Source organism: Mustelus asterias, unplaced genomic scaffold, assembly GCF_964213995.1.
Source record: "Mustelus asterias unplaced genomic scaffold, sMusAst1.hap1.1 HAP1_SCAFFOLD_253, whole genome shotgun sequence".
Lineage (NCBI taxonomy): Eukaryota > Metazoa > Chordata > Chondrichthyes > Carcharhiniformes > Triakidae > Mustelus > Mustelus asterias.
Window position 1 is genome coordinate 87,456 of NW_027590220.1, and position 18,765 is coordinate 106,220.

An 18,765-nucleotide genomic window follows, 5' to 3' on the forward strand; every position below is an offset into this window, starting at 1 on the left:
TGAGGCAGCAGCGCTAACCACTGTGCCACCGTGGTGCCCCGGGTCCCTGGCGCTGTGAGGCAGCAGCGCTAACCACTGTGCCACCGTGCTGCCCCGGGTCCCTGGCACTGTGAGGCAGCAGCGCTAACCCACTGTGCTACCGTGCTGCCCCGGGTCCCTGGCACTGTGAGGGTGCAGTGCTAACCACTGTGTCACCGTGCTGCCCCGGGTCCCTGGCACTGTGAGGCAGCAGCGCTAACCACTGTGCCACCGTGCTGCCCGGGTCCCTGGCACTGTGAGGCAGCAGCGCTAACCACTGTGCCACCGTGCCGCCCTGGGTCCCTGGCGCTGTGAGGCAGCAGTGCTAACCACTGTGCCACCGTGGTGCCCCGGGTCCCTGGCGCTGTGAGGCAGCAGCGCTAACCACTGTGCCACCGTGCTGCCCTGGGTCCCTGGCGCTGTGAGGCAGCAGTGCTAACCACTGTGCCACCGTGCCGCCCCTATGATGAAACCTCCAGGAATAAATGTAATCAGAGTTGAAAATCGTGCTGCTGAAGGTGAGTTAAGGATGGGCAATATATGCTGGCCTTGTCACCTGACACCCAGGTGAATGACAAAAGAGATTAAGATTTAAAAAACTGACAATCAGGCCTCTGTCCCTTTAAGAGCTGCGGTTCAGGCAGACTGCTTCCCCTTTAATAGTCATCAGGGAGGAAATGATATCCCTTTAAGATTTCCCCTTCAAGAAGTTTCGACACTTTATTTGAATAAATATAGGTCTTTCACGTATAAATATTTACTGACAGGCGTGACCAGTCAGGGCAGTTTGCTTTTTGAATGAAGGAAGGGGAGATTTTGTTGAGTGCGATTCAATTATTTTAAAAGGCAGAAGTTTGTCACTGGGCTGGGACTCTGTCGCCCGCTGTTGTATCTAATCTTTTGGAGCTGTTTTTCTGAAACCAGCCAACAGGTCCCGTTCGCAGCCGGGTGTGAATGTCAGGAACCTATTGAAAAAGCGGGGCAGTGGTTAGACAGTGACAGAGACTTTGGAGAAGGCAGAGAGAGAGAGAGAGAGTTTGTGAGCTAGTGGAGCCTGAGTGAGGGACCCAAAGGTGGGTATGACATCTCTCCCCCCTCACCCTGGAGGGGTCAACGGGGAATGGAGAAACTTTTTAAAAGTTCAACAACTTTTGAAACTTGTTGTGAACTTGAAGAAAGTTGCTCCTTGAAGTGTGTCAGTTTTCTGGGACTTTTGCCTCTCTCTCTCTTTCTCTCTGACGTTGTCTTGTTTAAATCTCGATGTTTTGGACTCGGTTCAAAAGTCCAGGTGATCAAACTGGATCTTTCCAATAACAAAACAGATGGGTCATTAACTTTCTTTTTCAATCAATAATGACCTTTCTCCTGGCTCTGCATCTTTCACCTTTGAGTTAGTGTGCAGGGGGTAGGCAGAGGGTTCGCTATTCCGCGATGCTCCCTCTGACAGCCTGCCCTGTGTTAGCGCTCCGACACCGCCTGTCCGCCTTCACCCTGGGCACGGCCAGCAGGAGCCCTGCGCTCACCTCTCTCTCCCTCTCCCGCAGGGATCTGTCCATTCGGAGGGCCAGTTTCAACAACATGTCCACGCAGGAGGTGAATGGCGAGCTCCTTGGCCGCCAGAAGGTGCTGACCTTGGAATCGATGAATCAACAGATCAAGAAGGTGGAATATGCGGTCAGGGGGCCCATAGTGGCCAGAGCCATGGAGATTGAGCGGGAGCTTCAACAGGTGAGAACTTTTCAATATCTCCTCTGTGACAGCGACCCTTCCCACTGCGCTCTCTCTCTCTCCCTCACACACTCACTCACTCTCTCACACTCTCTATCTCTCTCTCCCTCACACACTCACTCACTCTCTCACACTCTCTCTATCTCTCTCTCTCTCCCTCACACACTCACTCTCTCTCACACACTCTCTCTCCCTCACACACTCTATCTCTCTCTCCCTCACACACTCACTCACTCTCTCACACACTCTATCTCACTCTCTCTCCCTCACACACTCTCTCACACACACTCCCTCTCGCTCTCTCTCTCTCCCTCACACACTCTCTCTCACACACTCTCTATCTCACTCTCTCTCCCTCACACACTCACTCACTCTCTCACACACTCTCTATCTCTCTCTCCCTCACACACTCACTCACTCTCTCACACACTCTCTCTATCTCACTCTCTCTCCCTCACACACTCTCTCTCACACACACTCCCTCTCGCTCTCTCTCTCTCCCTCACGCACTCACTCACTCACACACACTCTCTATCTCACTCTCTCTCCCTCACACACTCCCTCTCACTCTCTCTCGCTCTCTGTCGCCCCACGGTTACATGGGTAAGATGGGTATAGAGGGATATGGGCCAAATGTGGGCAATTGGGATTACCTTTGTGCTTTTTTTTAAAAAAAGGGCGGCATGGACAAGTTGGGCCGAATGGCCTGTTTCCATGCTGTAAACCGCTATGACTCTATAACTCTATCCACCTTGATGCGCTTTCAGACTTCCAGCACCCTACTTCTGTAATATGTACACTCAGTAAGAAATTTCACAACACCAGATTAAAGTCCACCAGGTTTATTTGGCAGCACTAGCTTTCGGAGCCTCAGGCTCCTTCATCAGGTGAGTCTCTCTCAGGACACTCCTCAGGACATCACTATTTATTTCCCCAAGTTCCTTAACATGCATGCCTTTCTCAACAGTGAATACTGATGAGAAATATTCATTTAGGATCTAACCCATCTCTTGTGGATCCGCACATAGATGATCTTGTTGATCCTTAAGAGGCCCTACTCTCTCCCTTGTTACTCTTTTGCCCTTTATGTATTTGTAGAAGCTCTTTGGATTCTCCTTTGCCTTATCTGCCAAAACAATCTCGTGTCCCCTTTTTGCCCTCCTGATTTCTCTCTTAACTCTACTCCATCCTCGATACTCTTCAAGGGATCCACTTGATCCCAGCTGCCACTGCATGTCATGTGCCTCCTCCTACCTCTTGACCAGGGCCTCCATATCCTGAATCATCCATGGTTCATTACTCTTACCAGCCTTGCCCTTCACTCTAAAAGGAATGTGTTTACCCTGAACCCCTGGGTAACACACTTTTGAAAGCCTCCCACTTACCAAGCATCCCTTTGGCTGCCAGCAGACTCCCCCAATCAACTTTTGAAAGTTCCTGTCCAATGCCACCAAAATTGGCCTTGCTCCAGTTTAGAATTAACTTTTTGGCCAAACCCGTCATTCTCCATAGCTATCTTAAAACTAATAGAATTATGGTCACTGGTCCCAAAGTGATCGCTCACTAACACTTCTGTCACCTGCCCTTCCTTATTTCCCAAGAGGAGGTCAAGTTTTACCCCCTCTCCAGTCGGGCCATCCACATACTGAATGAGAAATTCCTCCTGAATACACTCAACAAATTTCTCTCCATCCAACCCTCTAATACTATGGCTGCCCCAGTCAATGTTGGGAAAGTTAAAATCCCCTACTATTACCACCCTATTTTTCTTGGAGCTATTTGTAATCTCCTTACATATTTGCTCCTCAATTTCCCGCTGACTATTTGGGGGCCTATAGGACAACCCTATCAAAGTGATTTCCCCCTTCTTATTTCTCAGTTCTACCCATCTAGACTCAGTGGCCGAACCCTCGGATATATCCCCTCTCAGTACGGCCGTGATGCTTTCCCTAATCAAAAGTGCAACTCCCCCTCCTCTCTTACCTCCTGTTCTAACTTTCCTATAGCATCTGTACCCTGGAACATTGAGCTGCCAGTCCTGTCCTTCCCTTAGCCATGTTTCAGTAATTGCTATAATATCCCAGTCCCATGTACTTATCCATGCCCTGAGTTCATCTGCCTTGCCCGTCAGGCCTCTTACATTGAAATAAATGTAGTTTAATCTGAACTTCCCTTGCTCTCTGCCCTGCTCACTCAGACCATCTGTGCTGTCATGTTTTGTACACTCTCCCTGTGTTTTATTTCTCTGAGCCTTACTGGACCCATTCACTGAGTTCTCCACAGTCTCTGTGCTGTGGCCCTTTTTGATTTTTGTCTTTGGTTTCTCTGCCTTCCACTTTTCCCTCTTACTGTCTTTTGTTTCTGTCCCCACTTTACTTCCTGCATCGGTTCCCATTCCCCTGCCACATTAACTTAAACCCTCCCCAACAGCACTAGCGAACACTCCCCCTCAGACATTGGTTCCAGTCCTGCCCAGGTGCAGAGTGTCTGATTTGTACTGGTCCCACCTCCCCTAGAACTGGTTCCAATGTCCCGGGAATTTGAATCCCTCCCTCTTGCACCATCCCTCAAGCCACGTATTCACCTCAGCTACCCTGACATTCCCACTCTGACTAGCACATGGCACTGGTAGCAATCCTGAGATTACTACCTTTTGAGGTCCAAAGAACAAAGAAAATTACAGCACAGGAACAGGCCCTTCGGCCCTCCATGCCTGCACCGACCATGCTGCCCGACTGAACTAAAACCCCCTGCCCTTCCGGGGACCATATCCCTCTATTCCTATCCTATTCATGTATTTGTCAAGACGCCCCTTAAAAGTTACTATCATATCCGCTTCCACTGCCTCCCCCGGCAACTAGTTCCGGGCACCTTCCTCTCTCTGTGTAAAAAATCTGCCTTGTACATCTCCTTTAAACCTTGCCCCTCGCACTTTAAACTATGCCCCCTAGTAATTGACTCTTTTAGATCCCATCAGATTAGGGGTGATTTATTAGCTTGCATAGGCGATTGGCTGATGGACAGAAGACAGCGAGTTGGGATAAATGGTTTTTTTCTGAATGGTAAAAGGTAACTGGTGGGGGTGCCACAGAGTTCAGTCCTTGGGCCCCGGCTATTTACAATCTATATGAACAACTTGGATACTAGGACAGAAGATTCTAGAGCCAAATTCACAGATGACACAAAAGTAGGCGGGACAGTAGACATAGACATAGAACAGTACAGCACAGGACAGGCCCTTCGGCCCACGATGTTGTGCCGAGCTTTATCTGAAACCAAGATCAAGCTATCCCACTCCCTATTATCCTGGTGTGCTCCATGTGCCTGTCCAATAACCGCTTAAATGTTCCTAAAGTGTCTGACTCCACTATCACTGCAGGCAGTCCATTCCACACCCCAACCACTCTCTGCGTAAAGAACCTACCTCTGATATCCTTCCTATATCTCCCACCATGAACCCTATAGTTATGCCCCCTTGTAATAGCTCCATCCACCCGAGGAAATAGTCTTTGAACGTTCACCCTATCTGTCCCCTTCATCATTTTATAAACCTCTATTAAGTCTCCCCTCAGCCTCCTCCGCTCCAGAGAGAACAGCCCTAGCTCCCTCAACCTTTCCTCATAAGACTTGCCCTCCAAACCAGGCAGCATCCTGGTAAATCTCCTCTGCACTCTTTCCAGCGCTTCCACATCCTTCTTATAGTGAGGTGACCAGAACTGCACACAATATTCCAAATGTGGTCTCACCAAGGTCCTGTACAGTTGCAGCAGAACCCCACGGCTCTTAAACTCCAACCCCCTGTTAATAAAAGCTAACACACTATAGGCCTTCTTCACAGCTCTATCCACTTGAGTGGCAACCTTTAGAGATCTGTGGATATGGACCCCAAGATCTCTCTGCTCCTCCACAGTCTTCAGAACCCTACCTTTGACCCTGTAATCCACATTTAAATTAGTCCTACCAAAATGAATCACCTCACATTTATCAGGGTTAAACTCCATTTGCCATTTTTCAGCCCAGCTTTGCATCCTATCTATGTCTCTTTGCAGCCTACAACAGCCCTCCACCTCATCCACTACTCCACCAATCTTGGTGTCATCAGCAAATTTACTGATCCACCCTTCAGCCCCGTCCTCTAAGTCATTAATAAAAATCACAACGATCAGAGGACCAAGCACTGATCCCTGTGGCACTCCGCTAGCAACCTGCCTCCAGTCCGAAAATTTTCCATCCACCTCTGTCTTCGATCAGATAGCCAGTTACCTATCCAATCGGCCAACTTTCCCTCTATCCCACACCTCCTCACTTTCATCATAAGCTGACCATGGGGGACCTTATCAAACGCCTTACTAAAATCCAGTAAGTTGCAATGTGGAAATAAGAACCTTACAAATGGATAGAGATCGGTTAGGAGAGTGGGCCAAAATGTGGCAGATGGAGTTTAATGTGGATAAGTGTGAGGTCATGCATTTTGGTCAGTAAAATGGGAAAGTGACTTATTATCTAAATGGGGAGAGATTTCAGGGTGCTCCAGTGCAGAGGGATCTGGGTGTCCTCGTTCATGAGTCACAGAAAACCAGCATGCAGGAACAGCAGATAATGAAGCAAGCGAATGGAATGTTGGCATTTCTAGCTAAAGGAATAGAATATAAAGATGAGGAAGTATTGCTGCAACTATACACGGCATTGGTGAGGCCGCACCTGGAGTATTGTGCACAGTTTTAGTCCCCTTATTTGGGGAATGATGCAGTGACATTGGAGGCAGTTCAGAGGAGGTTCACTAGATTGATTCCAGAGATGAGGGGGTTTGTCGTATGAAGAGCGATTGAACAGTTTAGGCCGATACTCTCTGGAATTGAGAAGAATGAGGGGAGATCAAATTGAGGTATACAAGATGATAGAAGGTATGGATGAAGTGGACGTGGAGCGGATGCTCCCGCTGGTGGGACATTCTAGTCTGAGGATAAGGAGCAGCAAATACACCCATTCAAGTAATAATCTGCCTTCCTATGTTGGCTTCCAAAGTGGATAACCTCACATTTATCCACATTATGCTGCATCTGCCATGCAGATACCCACACACTCAGCCTGTCCAAATCACGCTGAAGCATCTCTGCATCCTCCTCACAGCTCACCCTCCCACCCAACTTTGTATCATCTGCAAATTTGGAGATAATATATTCAGTTCCCTCTTCCAAATCATTGATATATAATGTGAACAGTTGGGGTCCGAGCACAGATCCCTGCGGAACCGTGCTAGTCACTGACTGCCAAGCACATAAAGACCCATTTATGCCAACTCTTTGCTTCCTATCTGCTAACCAGCTTTCTATCCATCTCAAGACATTCCCTTTCAATCACATGCGCTTTAACTTTACATAGTAGTCTGTTATGTGAGATCTTGTCGAAAGTCTAAATAAACCACATCAACTGGTTCTCCACAGTCAACTCGACTAGTTACATCCTCAAAAAATTCCAATAGATTCGTCAAGTATGATTTCCCTTTTGTAAATCCATGCTGACTTTGTCTGATTATCCCACTGCCTTCCAAATGCTGAGTTATGAAATCCTTGATAATGGACTCTGGCAACTTCCCCAGTCCCGACGTCAGGCTCACTGGTCTGTAGTTCCCTGTGTTCTGATGTTGCCTGGTATGGAGGGGAGATCCTATGAGGAGAGGCTGAGGGATTTGGGATTGTTTTCGCTGGAAAGGCGGCGGCTAAGAGGGGATCTTATTGAAACATATAAGATGATTAGAGGTTTAGATAGGGTGGATAGTGATAGCCTTTTTCCTCTGATGGAGAAATCCAGCACGAGGGGGCATGGCTTTAAATTGAGGGGGGGTAGTTATAGAACCGATGTCAGGGGTAGGTTCTTTACCCAGAGGGTGGTGAGGGATTGGAATGCCCTGCCAGCATCAGTAGTAAATGCGCCTAGTTTGGGGGCGTTTAAGAGATCCGTAGATAGGTTCATGGACGAAAAGAAATTGGTTTAGGTTGGAGGGTCACAGTTTTTTTTTTAACTGGTCGGTGCAACATCGTGGGCCGAAGGGCCTGTTCTGCGCTGTAATGTTCTATGTTCTATGTTCTATGTTCTTTCTACCTCCCTTTTTGAATAGCGGACTTACATCAGCTACCCTCCAATCTGTAGGAACCAGTCCAGAGTCCAAAGAACTTCAGAAAATAACCACCAATGGATCTTTCCAGGGCCACTTCCTTAAGTACCCTGGGATGAAGATTATTAGGACCTGGAGATTTATCCGCCTTCAATCCCATCAATTTCCCCAAATGTACCCCAAGGTCCTTCTGGTCCTCTGTACTTCCGATTGTCTTACCATTCATTGTGTATTCCCTTGCCCTGTTAGTTCCTGTGTATTTGGTACTCTGTATCTAACACTGTGCTGAAACAGTTGCCAGATTGGTATTTCCTCTTCCCTGTCTGCTCGATGGTATCTCAATTCAAGGCACTGGGACTGATATTAACCCAGATAATTTCAGATGGAGAGTGAGGTAGCAGGGAATAGTGACGAATGGCCAGCTCATACACAAACCTCGACACTTTGAACTTCAGAGAGTTGAAATTGATTTCTGGCCAATGGGCCGGCAGTGTAGAGGTAGTTACTGACAATTCAGCCGTCTCCCAGTCAGAACTGAGTCCAGGGCCGGCAGGTACTACAGTTTGGATTGAGAATATCTTTAACATTCACTTCCTCCAGCACCATCACGTCAAAGTTATTCAACAGCACCTGCCTAAAGGTAAGTTTGCAGCGTGCAGCAGGTAATAGGAGCTGGGAGAGGCGCTTACAAAGCAGGCAACACCCTAACTGGCTCCATCTTGCATTGATTTGCCTCTCGTTGTGCAATATGTTTTCTGGCACATCATCCCTCTGTTTAGGAATTTAGCCAACGTATTTACAAGGCTGATAACTAGCTGTAATTCAAGCCTGGTTTGAAATTAACTCTCTGAGCTGAACCCAGCTCCTCCACAACAATCAACATTGTTTATAATCCAACAAAGGCAGAGTGGGACCATGTCTCAGGGCTATCAGAGACAAGCCTCCAGTGCTGCTGTCGAATTCTATAAAAGGCTGAGTGAGGAGACCCAGAATCATAGAATCCCTGCAGTGCAGAGAGAGGCCATTCGGCCCATCAAGTCATCACCAAGAACAATCCCACCCAGGCCCTATCCACATAACCCCATGCGTTTACCCTGCTAATCCCCCTGACACTAAGGGGCAATTTAGCAAGACCAATCCACCTAACCCGCACATCTTTGGACTGTGGGAGGAAACCGGAGCACCCGGAGGAAACCCACGCAGACACGGGGAGAACGTGCACACTCCACACAGACAGTGACCCAAGCCGGGAATCGAGCCCGGGTCCCTGGCGCTGTGAGGTAGCAGTGCTAACCACTGTGTCACCGTGCTGCCCCGGGTCCCTGGCGCTGTGAGGCAGCAGTGCTAACCACTGTGCCACCGTGCTGCCCCGGGTCCCTGGCGCTGTGAGGCAGCAGTGCTAATCACTGTGTCACCGTGCTGCCCCGGGTCCCTGGCGCTGTGAGGCAGCAGTGCTAACCACTGTGCCACCGTGCTACCCCGGGTCCCTGGCGCTGTGAGGCAGCAGTGCTAATCACTGTGCCACCGTGCTGTCCCGGCTCCCTGGCGCTGTGAGGCAGCAGTGCTAACCACTGTGCCACCGTGCTACCCCGGGTCCCTGGCGCTGTGAGGCAGCAGTGCTAACCACTGTGTCACCGTGCTGCCCCGGGTCCCTGGCGCTGTGAGGCAGCAGCGCAAATCACTGTGCCACCGTGCTACCCCGGGTCCCTGGCGCTGTGAGGGAGCAGCGCGAATCACTGTGCCACCGTGCTGCCCCGGGTCCCTGGCGCTGTGAGGGAGCAGCGCGAATCACTGTGCCACCGTGCTGCCCCGGGTCCCTGGCACTGTGAGGCAGCAGCGCGAATCACTGTGCCACCGTGCTACCCCGGGTCCCTGGCACTGTGAGGCAGCAGCGCGAATCACTGTGCCACCGTGCTGCCCCGGGTCCCTGGCACTGTGAGGCAGCAGCGCGAATCACTGTGCCACCGTGCTGCCCCGGGTCCCTGGCACTGTGAGGCAGCAGCGCGAATCACTGTGCCACCGTGCTACCCCGGGTCCCTGGCACTGTGAGGCAGCAGCGCGAATCACTGTGCCACCGTGCTGCCCCGGGTCCCTGGCACTGTGAGGCAGCAGCGCGAATCACTGTGCCACCGTGCTACCCCGGGTCCCTGGCACTGTGAGGCAGCAGCGCGAATCACTGTGCCACCGTGCTGCCCCGGGTCCCTGGCGCTGTGAGGGAGCAGCGCGAATCACTGTGCCACCGTGCTGCCCTGGGTCCCTGGCGCTGTGAGGCAGCAGCGCGAATCACTGTGCCACCGTGCTGCCCCGGGTCCCTGGCGCTGTGAGGCAGCAGTGTTAACCACTGTGCCACCGTGCTACCCCGGGTCCCTGGCGCTGTGAGGCAGCAGTGTTAACCACTGTGCCACCGTGCCGCCCCGGGTCCCTGGCGCTGTGAGGGAGCAGTGCGAATCACTGTGTCACCGTGCCGCGCCGGGTTCCTGGCGCTGTGAGGCAGCAGTGTTAACCACTGTGCCACCGTGCTGCCCCGGGTCCCTGGCGCTGTGAGGCAGCAGCGCGAATCACTGTGCCATCGTGCCAGAAGTTGGGAGGCAAAACCAAATATTTATTGACTGAATTTGCAGCCAGCGGAAGGAGAGACAGAGCCTGGTGCTGAGTTATCCCAGACCCTGCCCACACTGACTCTTCAGACAGCACTGCTTAATTTCAGACTGGGGCAGGTGGGCAGAGGGACAGGCACCAGACATCCCCGCAGGAAGAGAGGCGCCTCACAATGACATTTGTAAGGCGTTTGTTTACTGACACAGGCTCCAAAAGCTATCAGATTTCCAGGGTACAGAGTGTACAGGCCAGACAACAAACACAGGAGCAGGCCCTTTGGCCCCTCCAAGCCTGCACCGACCATGCTGCCCGACTGAACTAAAAACCCCCACCCTTCCAGCGACCATATCCCTCTATTCCCATCCTATTCATGTATTTGTCAAGACGCCCCTTAAAATTCACGACCGTATCCGCTTCCAACTCCTCCCCCGGCAACGAGTTCCAGGCACCCACCACCCTCTGTGTAAAAAATCTACCTCATACATCTCCTTTAAACCTTGCCCCTTGCACCTTAAACCTGTGCCCCCTAGTAATTGACTCTTCCACCCAGGGAAAAAGCTTCTGACTATCCACTCTGTCCATGCCTCTCATAATCTTGTAGACTTCTATCAGGTCTCCCCTCAACCTCCGTCATCTTCAGATGGATGGGAGATGGAGTGAAACAGAATCTTGCTGTGGGCCTGGGACACAGCAGCGTGGTGTATCTGTGAATGGAGTGATGAAGCTGCCTTTGCCCAGCCCAGGGGGCACCGTAGCGAGCAGTCACATTACTACAGACAACCGTGCACTGGCACCAGGAGAATTCATACCATTCATGGAAATGGCAGAGAGAGTTTGCTACTGTAGTTTGCACATGTAATTGTGTAATATAATCCAGGTTCAATTCCGGCCTTGGGTCACTGTCTGTGTGGAGTTTGCACGTTCTCCCCGTGTCTGCGTGGGTTTCCTCCGGGTGCTCCGGTTTCCTCCCACAGTCCAAAGATGTGCGGGTTAGGTGAAATGGCCGTGCTAAATTGCCCCTTAGTGTCCAGGTTAGATTGATTGGCCATGATAAATGTGGGGGGTTATGGGGATAGGATAATGGACTGGGCCTGAAGAAGATGCTCTGTCGGAGAGTCGGTGCAGACTCGATGGGCCGAGTGGCCTCTTTCAGCACTGTAGGGATCCTATGGTTCTGTTGTGATGGGCTGGGCAGAGGAATAACAATTTAAATTGAGAAAACACTCCACATAATCAAAGATCCCAAGATCCTTCGCTGAAACAATTGAAAAGAAAGCAGGAAACTGAATGACATCACCAGATATTAGGTCACGTGAATCAAGATTCACTCTCCTCCTGTCTCCCCAAAGCCCGTCCACCATCTACAAGGCACAAGTCAGCAGTGTGATGGAATACTCCCCACTTCCCTGGATGGGTGCAGCTCCAACATTCCAGAAGCTCAACACCATCCAGGACAAAGCAGCCCCGCTTGATTGGCACCCGATCCACAAACATCCACTCCCTCCACCACCAACGCACAGTGACAGCCGTGTGTACCATCTACAAGATGCTCTGCAGCAACTCACCAAGGCTCCTTAGGCAGCACCTTCCAAACCCACGGCCAATTCCATCTAGAAGGACAAGAGCAGCAGATACCTGGGAACACCCCCACCTGGAGATTCCCCTCCGAGTCACTCACTATCCTGACTTGGAAATATATCGGCTGTTCCTTCACTGTCGCTGGGTCAAAATCCTGGAACTCACTCCCTAACAGCACAGTGGGTGTACCTACACCTCGGGGACTGCAGCGGCTCAAGAAGGCAGCTCACCAACACCTTCTGAAGGGGCAATTAGGGATGGGCAGTGAAGACAGCTCCAGAGACAGCCAGGTCCCATTAATGAATTTTTAAAGATAGAGGAACAATGATATTTTGGAGGGTTTAAAGCTTATTTGTTTATTTATTAGTGTCACAAGTAAGGCTTACATTTACACTGCAATGAAGTTACTATGAAATTCCCACTCTGGTGCCTGTTCAGGTACACTGAGGGAGAATTTAGCGTGGCCAATTCACCCTAACCAGCACGTCTTTAAGACTGTGGGAGGAAACCGGAGCACCCGGAGGAAACCCACGCAGACACGGGGAGAACGTGCAGACTCCACACAGACAGTGACCCAAGCCAGGAATTGAACCTGGGTCCCGAGCGCTGTGAGGCAGCAGTGCCAACCACTGTGCCACCCACATGTTGTGGGGCTGCCAGAGATTACAGAGATAGAAAGGGGCAAGGCCATGAAGGGATTGGGGAAGAGGCTGAGACCCAGATTTGACTTGCCTGTGAGTTGATGTAGGTCAGTGAGGCTGGCAGGAGAACGTGACTGGTTGTGAGTTTGGACATGCAGTCCAGAGTTTTGGATGAGTTTGTGTTTACACGGGGAGAATGTGGCAGGACAGCCAGGACTGAGTCACAGCAACTGACAGCAGGGATGAGAGGTTCAGGGGGCAAAGTCAGGCCATGTTACGGAGGTTGCAATAGCTGGTTTTAGTGATGGTACAGCAGTGGTGAGGTAGAACTGGGTCCCGGTCAGTGTTGATGTGAAAACTAACTCTGCGCTTGTGGTGGCCAGGGATGTGGATGGAGAATAGGATCGGCCTGAGGAGTGATCCTTGTGGAATACTGGTGTAACAGTGAGAAGCTGGTGTTTCCCTGCCCCATTAGCAGCAGCACGAACCTCAGTGTCCCAGACATCCACCACTGGCAGACGGAGCCACCTGTAGGCTCAGACATTTCCCACGTCCAAAAGCACTTGCTCCATGTTGGCACAGCCCAGTAAATCCTGGTGGATTCCTGTGGGCATGATGGAGGTGGACAGGTTCTCCATGATGGCCAAACCATGGAGGGCCGGTGCGGAGGGAGCGCTGCCTTGTTGGAGGGCCGGTGCGGAGGGAGCGCTGCCTTGTTGGAGGGCCGGTGCGGAGAGAGCGCTGCCTTGTTGAAGGGCCGGTGCGGAGGGAGCGCTGCCTTGTTGGAGGGCCGGTGCGGAGGGAGCGCTGCCTTGTTGGAGGGCCGGTGCGGAGGGAGCGCTGCCTTGTTGGAGGGCCGGTGCGGAGGGAGCGCTGCCTTGTTTGAGGGCCAGTGCGGAGGGAGCGCTGCCTTGTTGGAGGGCCGGGGCGGAGGGAGCGCTGCCTTGTTGGAGGGCCGGTGCGGAGGGGGCGCTGCCTTGTTGGAGGGCCGGTGCGGAGGGAGCGCTGCGCTGTTGGAGGGCCGGTGCGGAGGGAGCGCTGCCTTGTTGGAGGGCCGGTGCGGAGGGAGCGCTGCCTTGTTGGAGGGCCGGTGCGGAGGGAGCGCTGCCTTGTTGGAGGGCCGGTGCGGAGGGAGCGCTGCCTTGTTGGAGGGCCGGTGCGGAGGGAGCGCTGCCTTGTTGGAGGGTCGGTGCGGAGGGAGCGCTGCCTTGTTGGAGGGCCGGTGCGGAGGGAGCGCTGCCTTGTTGGAGGGCCGGTGTGGAGGGAGCGCTGCCTTGTTGGAGGGCCGGTGCGGAGGGAGCGCTGCCTTGTTGGAGGGTCGGTGCGGAGGGAGCGCTGCCTTGTTGGAGGGCCGGTGCGGAGGGAGCGCTGCCTTGTTGGAGGGCCGGTGCGGAGGGAGCGCTGCCTTGTTGGAGGGCCGGTGTGGAGGGAGCGCTGCCTTGTTGGAGGGCCGGTGCGGAGGGAGCGCTGCCTTGTTGGAGGGCCGGTGCGGAGGGAGCGCTGCCTTGTTGGAGGGCCGGTGCGGAGGGAGCGCTGCGCTGTTGGAGGGCCGGTGCGGAGGGAGCGCTGCGCTGTTGGAGGGCCGGTGCGGAGGGAGCGCTGCGCTGTTGGAGGGCCGGTGCGGAGGGAGCGCTGCCTTGTTGGAGGGCCGGTGCGGAGGAAGCGCTGCGCTGTTGGAGGGCCGGTGCGGAGGGAGCGCTGCCTTGTTGGAGGGCCGGTGCGGAGGGAGCGCTGCCTTGTTGGAGGGCCGGTGCGGAGGGAGCGCTGCCTTGTTGGAGGGCCGGTGCGGAGGGAGCGCTGCCTTGTTGGAGGGCCGGTGCGGAGGGAGCGCTGCCTTGTTGGAGGGTCGGTGCGGAGGGAGCGCTGCCTTGTTGGAGGGCCGGTGCGGAGGGAGCGCTGCCTTGTTGGAGGGCCGGTGCGGAGGGAGCGCTGCCTTGTTGGAGGGCCGGTGCGGAGGGAGCGCTGCCTTGTTGGAGGGCCGGTGCGGAGGGAGCGCTGCCTTGTTGGAGGGCCGGTGCGGAGGGAGCGCTGCCTTGTTGGAGGGCCGGTGCGGAGGGAGCGCTGCCTTGTTGGAGGGCCGGAGCGGAGGGAGCGCTGCGCTGTTGGAGGGCCGGTGCGGAGGGAGCGCTGCGCTGTTGGAGGGCCGGTGCGGAGGGAGCACTGCCTTGTTGGAGGGCCGGTGCGGAGGGAGCGCTGCGCTGTTGGAGGGCCGGTGCGGAGGGAGCGCTGCCTTGTTGGAGGGCCGGTGCGGAGGGAGCGCTGCCTTGTTGGAGGGCCGGGGCGGAGGGAGCGCTGCCTTGTTGGAGGGCCGGGGCGGAGGGAGCGCTGCCTTGTTGGAGGGCCGGGGCGGAGGGAGCGCTGCCTTGTTGGAGGGCCGGTGCGGAGGGAGCACTGCCTTGTTGGAGGGCCGGTGCGGAGGGAGCGCTGCCTTGTTGGAGGGCCGGGGCGGAGGGAGCGCTGCCTTGTTGGAGGGCCGGGGCGGAGGGAGCGCTGCGCTGTTGGAGGGCCGGTGCGGAGGGAGCTCTGCCTTGTTGGAGGGCCGGTGCGGAGGGAGCGCTGCGCTGTTGGAGGGCCGGTGCGGAGGGAGCGCTGCCTTGTTGGAGGGCCGGTGCGGAGGGAGCGCTGCGCTGTTGGAGGGCCGGTGCGGAGGGAGCGCTGCCTTGTTGGAGGGCCGGTGCGGAGGGAGCGCTGCGCTGTTGGAGGGCCGGTGCGGAGGGAGCGCTGCCTTGTTGGAGGGCCGGTGCGGAGGGAGCGCTGCCTTGTTGGAGGGCCGGTGCGGAGGGAGCGCTGCCTTGTTGGAGGGCCGGTGTGGAGGGAGCACGAATAATCTACTAATAATCCAGAGACCCAGAGTCATACCCTGGAGACATGGGTTTGAATCCCACCACAGGCAAAAAGTGGGATTCAAATTCAATTGAAAGATCTGGAATTAAGAATCTACTGATGACCCTGAAACCATTGTCAATTGTCGGAAAAATCCCTCTGGTTCACTAATGTCCTTTAGGGAAGGAAATCTGTCGTCTTACCTGATCTGGCCTACACCTGACTCCAGAACCACAGCCAGAGGGCGGCACAGTGGTTAGCACTGCTGCCTCACAGCGCCAGGGACCCGGGTTCGATTCCAGCCCCTGGTCACTGTCTGTGTGGAGTTTGCACATTCTCCCCGTGTCTGCGTGGGTTTCCTCCCACAGTCTGAAAGACGTGCTGGTTAGGGTGCATTGGCCGTGCTAAATTCTCCCTCCGTGTACCCGAACAGGTGCCAGAGTGTGGCGACTAGAGGATTTTCTCAGTAACTTCATTGCAGTGTTAATGTAAGCCTACTTGTGACATGAATAATAAATTCTGAATGTGGTTAAGTTGGGGGGGAGGGGATCGAAATGACAATTACAAGGGGCTCAAGGTAAAGGGGGGAAGGTTCAGTGGAGATGTGCGGGGAAGTTTTTTTACACAGAGGGTGGTGGGGGCCTGGAATGCACTGCCAGGTGAGGTGGTTGAGGCAGTTACGTTAGTGACACATGAACAGGTGGGATATAGAGGGATACAGGTGGTTGGCCTAGATATTGGTCCAAATAGGACAACATGATTGGCGCGGGCCAGGGGGCCTGTTCCTGTGTTGTTCTTTGTTCTTAAAGTGTGGCCCAGAACTGTGAAGAACAAAATTCCAGCTGAGATCTAACTAGTGTCTCACACAAGTTAAGCATAACCTCCTTGCTTTTGTATCTATTGATTAAGCCTGCGATTGGATTCAGGAGCTGGTCTCTCTCCAGCTTCGATAGTCAATGCACGCAGATAGCCACCCGCCTCTGCTACTGAACCCTTTGAAAATAAATGGTGTTTTCTTTAACATTCTCTCTCCCTATCAAAGTGAATCATTTCACATTTCTCTGCAGTGAGTTGAATGTGGTACCAATCTGTCCATTTCAGCAGCCTGTCGATGCATTTTTGAAGTTCGACACTGCTGAGCAAATATTTGGATTTAAATTTGACTTTCATGGGCGCGTGTTGTGGGTGAAACTGTGACTTTTAAACATGATGTGGAGATGCCGGCGTTGGACTGGGGTAAACACAGTAAGAAGTTTAACAACACCAGGTTAAAGTCCAACAGAATTCCCACTCACCTGAAGAAGGGGCTCAGAGCCTCGAAAGCTTGTGTGGCTTTTGCTACCAAATAAACCTGTTGGACTTTAACCTGGTGTTGTTAAACTTCTTACTGTTTTAAACATGAGCCAGACAAGCCCAGAAAGTGTCGCTGGGGTAGTTCCTGCCACACACACAAATCAAGAAACACAGCCAAGGAACTGGATGTTTTAAAATATCTTGAGACTGGTGAGTGTTATGAACTGGTCAGGTTGTCAGAAAAGTTTATTTTATTTATTTATTAGTCACAAGTAAGGTTTACATTAACACTGCAATGAAGTTACTGTGAAAATCCCCCAGTTGCCACACTCAGGCGCCTGTTTGGGTACACTGAGGGAGAATTTAGCACGGCCAATGCACCCTAACCCGCACGTCTTTCGGACTGTGGGAGGAAACCGGAGCACCCGGAGGAAACCCACACAGACACGGGGAGAATGTGCAGACTCCACACAGACAGTGACCCACGCTGGGAATCGAACCCGGGTCCCTGGCGCTGTGAGGCAGCAGTGCTAACCACTGTGCCGCCCTCTGGCAAACGAACCACTACGGTGGTGAGGAAACTAAAGAAATGAAGAGAAGTTTCCAAGAAGTCTGGAGTTAATGGAACAGAGGGAACCGGGAAGCAGATTATTGTTGAGAAATGTCACAGAGAGTTGAAAAGGCGTTGGATCATGAGAGTCATAGAAGTTTACAGCATGGAAACAGGCCCTTTGGCCCAACTTGTCCATGCTGCCCTTTTTTTTTAAACCCCCTAAGCTAATCCCAATTGCCTGCATTTGGCCCATATCCCTCTATACCCATCACACCCACCACCCTCTGTGTGAAAAATTGCCCCTCTGGACACTTTTGTATCTCTCCCCTCTCACCTTAAACCTACGCCCTCTAGTTTTAGACTCCTCTACCTTTGGGAAAAGATATTGACTATCTAGCTGATCTATGCCCCTCATTATTTTATAGACCTCTATAAGGTCACCCCTCAGCCTCCTACGCTCCAGAGAAAAAAGTCCCAGTCTATCCAGCCTCTCCTTATAACTCAATCCATCAAGTCCCAGTAGCATCCTAGTAAATCTTTTCTGCACTCTTTCTGGTTAAATAATATCTTTTCTATAATAGGATGGTAAATCTTCTCTGTACTGCCCCCACAGCAAGAACATCCTTCCACAGATAAGGAGACAAAAACTGCACACAATATTCCAGGTGCGGCCTCACCAAGGCCCTGTATAATTGCAGCAAGATATCCCTGCTCCTGTACTCGAATCCTCGCACTCTGAAGACCAACACACCATTTGCCTTTTTTACCGCGTGCTGCAGCTGCACGGTGACCTTCAGTGACTGGTGCCCGAGGACACCCGGGTCCCGCTGCACATTCCCCTTTCCTAATTTATAGCCGTTCGGATAGTAATCTGCCTTCCCGTTTTTGCTCCTGAAATGGATAACCTCACTTTTATCCACATTATACTGCATCAGCCAATCGTATGCCCACTCACTCAGCTTGTCCAAATCACACTGAAGCAACTCTGCATCCTCCTCACAGCTCACCCTCCCACCCAGCATCATGGCAGCTGCAAATGTGGAGATATTTCATTCAGTTCCTTCATCTAAATCATTTTATAGAGTCAATATCTGGGGTCCCAGCGCTGATCCCTATGGTACCCCACGAGTTACTGCCTGCCAATCGGAAAAAGACCCGTTTATTCCTATCTTTGTTTCCTCTCTGCCAACCAGCTTTCTGTCCCTCTTAGTACACCTCCCCCAATACCATGTGACATATTAAGATTTTCTGATTTGCGATCTCTTCCTCCCCCGCCGCAGGGTGTCAGCAAACCCTTCTCCGAGGTTATCAAAGCGAATATCGGAGATTCACATGCGATGGGACAGAGGCCAATCACCTTCATCCGACAGGTATGTCGTGTTTTCTTGTGGGTGGGAGGTTGGCTAAGGGGCAAAACG

At 52.8% G+C, this 18,765-nt stretch overlaps 1 protein-coding gene across 3 annotated transcripts in view; it reads left to right on the top strand.

Annotated features, from left to right (window-relative positions):
• Positions 1 to 777: 777 nt before the first annotated feature.
• LOC144485959 (alanine aminotransferase 2-like) overlaps positions 778 to 18,765 on the top strand; it is a 51,789-nt gene continuing 33,801 nt past the window's right edge. The window contains exons 1-3 of one of the 3 annotated variants that reach the window (XM_078204033.1): positions 778 to 1,091; positions 1,563 to 1,746; positions 18,628 to 18,717. In XM_078204033.1, coding sequence (XP_078060159.1) covers positions 1,597 to 1,746; positions 18,628 to 18,717 — 240 coding nt within the window. In that variant the 5' untranslated portion in view covers positions 778 to 1,091; positions 1,563 to 1,596. Of the gene's footprint in view, positions 1,092 to 1,434; positions 1,747 to 18,627; positions 18,718 to 18,765 lie in introns of those variants that run through there. The other 2 variants (XM_078204034.1, XM_078204032.1) reach the window with 2 other exon arrangements.